The sequence below is a fragment of the Salvelinus sp. IW2-2015 genome, unplaced genomic scaffold (assembly GCF_002910315.2).
Source record: "Salvelinus sp. IW2-2015 unplaced genomic scaffold, ASM291031v2 Un_scaffold9899, whole genome shotgun sequence".
Taxonomy (NCBI): Eukaryota; Metazoa; Chordata; class Actinopteri; order Salmoniformes; family Salmonidae; genus Salvelinus; species Salvelinus sp. IW2-2015.
Genome location: NW_019951157.1, coordinates 1,172 through 6,517, shown reverse-complemented (window position 1 = coordinate 6,517; position 5,346 = coordinate 1,172). Strand labels below are relative to the sequence as shown.

At 40.9% G+C, this 5,346-nt stretch overlaps 1 protein-coding gene across 1 annotated transcript; it reads left to right on the top strand.

Annotated features, from left to right (window-relative positions):
* The first annotated feature begins 1,835 nt into the window (after positions 1 to 1,835).
* Positions 1,836 to 4,528, top strand: LOC112079849 (72 kDa type IV collagenase). The gene is made up of 3 exons (XM_024145663.2): positions 1,836 to 2,259; positions 2,667 to 2,776; positions 4,142 to 4,528. The coding sequence occupies exons 1-3, from the start codon at positions 2,108 to 2,110 to the stop codon at positions 4,246 to 4,248; spliced, it is 369 nt and encodes a 122-aa protein (XP_024001431.2). The 5' UTR covers positions 1,836 to 2,107; the 3' UTR covers positions 4,249 to 4,528.
* The last annotated feature ends 818 nt before the right edge of the window (positions 4,529 to 5,346 follow it).

The window sequence follows — 5,346 nt, the reverse complement described above, 5'->3', positions numbered from 1 at the left end:
GGTAATTTTTGCTAAAACCAAAGTGTCATTGAAAAGCATTTATAAGGAATATAAATATGTCTGATATGATTAGAGATTTATCAGCTGAAATTAAAAAACCTGATGCTACCTGAGCCTGCCAGCCATATATTAAATACAATTTAATAACATATATAAATACCATTTTATGAGACATTATACTAATACTTTTTGAGCCCTACATTAACCACATTTAATGAACCCAACCCAAAAAGCCCAATAATGTGCCGTAACCAATAAATGCCCATAGTTGTAGCTACTATATGCTCTCTGTTGGTAATACATGAAACTATCTCCTGAGGCTATCTTTTGAGTGTGAAGTATTACTGTACTGTATTGTATTTATACTTATTATATGACTTGGAATTTACGCACATCATTCAAACCATGATAAGCAGAATAAACATCAATTCTAAGCAGCACCATGTGCCTACAAAGTTAAAGTATAGCCTAGAAATGTGATTCTAATTTTTAATTTTATAAGTAGCTAGACTGACCGCTTCATTCTTCCTCCTTTCACAGTTAAATGAAAGAAGTTGATTTCCTATCTCGATCATTCTATGACATCCTTGAATATATGGCGACCAAAATAAGCAGAAGGCTTTCACTTCTCTTCACGAAGTGAATATGGTATGGTCTGAATAAATAAACTGTTATTAACCTACACCATCCCGAGGACAGGTGAGACATCTATATATACTGTATATCAATCTAGACAGGATGATCTATTTTGAATTATTGATGGAAGAGAGAAAAGACCTGCGCGTGCACTGATTTAAGGCAACAATTCGAGTGACCAGCTGTTTTAAACCTCTGCAGCTGCAATACAAATAGTTCTATCTTTACAGTTAAAAAACCCAAGGTGACCCCTGAAAGCCAGATGAGAGATGGGTAAATTAGAGTGCTTCAAGTCTTTATATTACTAGCATAACTATGCCTGTAGCAAATGTAGGCCCTCCTTCACAAGAAAAAAATGACCATGATGAGATATAGTCTACATGCCACTTTGAACTCGCTCCAACTGAAGATGGCGTCCTGTCTGTCCCCACCCTGAGATGGGCTGTCTGTCCCCACCCTGAGATGGGCTGTCTGTCCCCACCCTGAGATGGGCTGTCTGTCCCCACCCTGAGCATTGATTCAACATTCAGAGGCCGTAGAAAGGACAGATTTAGAAATTGCAAATAATTTAACAATTCCATTTCACGCCATGCTGTTCAAATAAATAATTTATTATAATTTACAGGTTTCTCACAGTTACTGTATTTATCCCAGGAAAAGGGAGTGGTAAATCTCGGTAACCGGTTTCCCGCCATTCAACCCTAATACATACATACAGTTTTTTTTTTGTATGTATGGGAGAGTATGTAGATTAGTTGTCATTCACTGTTGATACCCAGGAGAACAATCCAGGATTACACGCTTGCATATATGCATTTCATTGTTGTGCTTATTGACTTGATCAGAAAAACACACAATGACATTTTCATGGCGGTTTCCTCTCTCTATCACCGTTAAACGGCTGTGACAATTTCCAGTAAATAACATCCTATTTCTAAGAAGTTCACCGTTAGGAGAATCATAAGTGTGTCTTTTAGTATTTCAGTCAAGTATACTGCTAGTRTGTGGTTTGKACATTTTGGACATTAGTACTGTAAGTAGTTATTAGTGGTTTATAATACATGCCATGCATTGTAGTAGCATGCCATTCTCCTTTAGACAACTCCATCTCCTATAAGACCATGAAATCAGAGCTCTTCCAAAACATAGTGTCTCTATTTAAGAAGATTAATGCTTGGCCTTGTAGAACAGAACCATTTATTTTCCATCCAGCCCTTCAATTGTAAAGCTATGAGTCACATTTCCTCAATCATTTATCCAGTCCTCCCTAACCACAAGATATGATCAAATGTTAGCCTGGCCCCAGATCTGTTTGTGCTGTCTTGCCAACTCCTATGATCATTGTCTCTCTGTGGCTAGTGAAAAGATAACAGTTTAGAGAAACTCTATCCTCACAAACCCTTCCCTGGGAGCATCTTGACCTGTGCTCATTTGCCATCTCTCCCCTCCTCTCTCTCATATAGGCAATGAGATGTGGATCTTCAATGCAGACCAGATAGAGAAAGGCTACCCCAAGAGAATCTCCTCTATAGGCCTGCCCACAGACCTGAAAGGCATTGACGCAGCCTTCTCCTTTGGAAAGAGCCAGAAGACCTACCTGTTCGCTGGAGACAAGTTCTGGAGGTGAGTCACCACAATACAACCCCTACCAAAGCCTGTGTCTGATCCACTCAGGATTGTAACGATGACGTCGCTATAGAATTAGAATTACTTTAAATTCTATAGACGTCACTGTGTGTTGATGTGTTGGTGTGCTGCTGTGCTGAGCCATGTCTGCTTTTAATTAGAGACCTTAGCTTCCACTGGACTGTTAAAACAGCTCACTCTGCTCTTACCTAATACAGGGATAATGTAAGATACTGTTGCTGTATGTACTTAACTCTTSCATGACTGCTGTGATTTGTCAACCAAAACGGCCCAATCTTCTCGTACCTAACAGACTAGCATAGTGTCATGTACTTAACATAGTATCATGTACTCATGACTAAACATTGATATCATGGCCTCTGTGTGTTATCATGCCCCTCCAGGTACAATGAAGCCAAGAAGAAGATGGACCCTGGCTTCCCCAAGCTCATCGCTGACTCCTGGAATGGAATCCCAGACGGCATTGACTCTGCCTTTAGTCTGAATGGCATCGGTAAGCATACTACAATACAATACTGTATAATAGATACTTTAGTTGAACATCGCCTGAGTGACATCACCACACACACAGAGCAGGGGGATGAGGAGAGAGAGAGAGAGGGGGGTAGAGAGAGAGAGAGAGAGAGGGGGTAGAGAGGGGATGAGGGGGAGGGATATAGAGAGAGATACCCACTGTACACAGACGTCAATTCAACGATATATCCACTTTGTCAATGTAATTTCATTGTAAAACGTCTATTCCACTTTGGTTCAATGTAATTTCATTGAACTGATGTGGAAACAATGTTGCTTCAACCAGTGTGTGCCCAGTGGATATTTCTACGAGAGAGAGAAATAGAGAGAAGAGGTAGCTGGGGCCTGTGTGAACATGGAGGCACTGCTTCCTGCTTCAGTCTGAGCTGTACTGACACCACTGGCTGCAGGCTTACATTCCTGGCAGTTAGAACCCAACCTGACCCAGCCAGTCCTCTCATTATGAACTGGCACCTGGCCTTAAAGTTGGAATCCTTAGTGGGGAAACTGCCACGTCTGTTTAGATATTACAACAACAAAGACGTTACTAAAACAACCAAAACTGTTTCATTCTCTTGCCATCATTGCACTGCACAACATTGCACGCCCGATAGGCAGGAGGAGAGAGAGAGCAAGGAGAGGGGCAGAAGCAGGAGGAGAGAGAGCGCAATGAGAGAGAGTAGGAGGAGGAGGAGCGAGAGAGCAAGGAGAGAGAGTAGAGCCGAGGAGAGAGCAAATAAGAGAGTAGAGAGGCAAGAGGAGAGAGCAAGGAGAGAGGGTAGAGGCAGGAGGCAGAGAGAGATAGAGGCAGGAGGCGAGAGAGAGTAGGGCAGAAGGCGAGAGTAGAGGCAGGAGAGAGAGAAGAAAGCAAGAGAGAGAGAGAGAGAGGAGGAAGTAGAGAGCAAGCAGCAGAAGTAGTATAACACAGGAGTAAATCTTAAGTCGTGGCAGTTAACCCAGTTTTTTTATACCCTTGCTTCTGACACACATATACTATACATCTTCCCTACTAAGAAACAGTGTTTGATAGAGCCAGCCTGTGCTGCTTCACAGAGGTACCTCTGTCTTCATTCTAATTAGCCTGAGCTCCTCCACCGCTGATTCCTGATTGGGTGTTTTTACTGAGGAGACGAGTGACATCATCATGTCCTCTTCCTCTGGCTGAGACGATAGTGTGTTACTAAGATATAAGCTTCTAGGGGACATATTTTACACCAGCTCGAATTTTCTCTTCTGGTGTGTAAGGCCTCGTGGCTTGCTCAAGGTGGAATTAGATGTATATTTGATGCACTGAATGTGATGATTTTGATGTACCTTGTCTCGTCATAATGTTTGTGTTTTCCAGATGACACCTACTTCTTCAAAGGTGCCCACTACTTCAAAATGGATGACAGTAGCCTGAAGATCGTCAAACTGGGCGAGATTACAAAGGACTGGCTGGGTTGTCACTAAGCAACAGTGAGACGCATAGACGTTGGCTAAGCTCTCAGCGGACTGATTTCCCCCATCCCTATCCAACCAGCCTATCCTGCACCCTAGCCTAGAAACTAAAGACACCCTCTAACACACCGTGGGACCATCTACACAGGCTGAACATAGGCAACAGGATTTTGTATTATATTACTGTGTGATATTATCAGTTTATGTGTTATGATGATGCAGATTTACTTTGATCTCTTTAGCCTGTTGTTTGTTATTAGAAACTCAAGACATCAGGTATGTCCACACTACATAGAGACAGGCAGTGTTGTACTGGAAGATATTCTCCTATATAAATGTAGCTTCATCTGAGCAGTATTGCATCATCTGAAGAATGAATGCTGTCTATATTTACTGCTATGTCTGCAATCTAGAGAGTACATGATACTGCAATAGAATGAGAAATAGTCWATAGTAATTTCAGTGTTGTGGAATACATTTGAAAATATGAATTTGCACAAWATGTCTGGACAGATAATGGTGCTTATAGAAAATGCTTATTTGCATGATCCTATATTTGATATGCRGTTTTTCTACATTCTGTTCAGACTATTTTCAGAAGTAAGTACTTATAGACACACCTTATTCTTCAAATAGGGCTAGCACTTTGTATTAGACTATACAGGGGTACTGCACAAATATGGAGACCAAATTCTCCATTTTGTAGGATCTGTGTATTGTTTCACTGATGGTACAGGGAGATGAAAGGCACGGGCTGCCTAGAGACTGTATCTGGTTTGTTGTTGCATGATGGAGTCATGACAAGAGAAGTACCACAGAAGTATTGTGTAATAATCTTTTTGTATTGTTGTTTTGATACTAGTCATTTTGTTTTGATTCATATGCTTTTTTATAATGCTTTGTGCAATGTGTCATTCTCTGTCTGTAAAATAATAAAGATGGATGGTCAATACATGTTATATGTGTGTGTGTGTGTGTGTGAGAGAGAAAAGCCCTTGACGTTTCTTACCAGATAGGACTATGCCTTTCTGTAGCCTACTAGCACACAATTTGTAATCAGTAAATTAATAGTTTATAAATAGGTGTAGTTCTAAAACGTTTTTTCTTAAG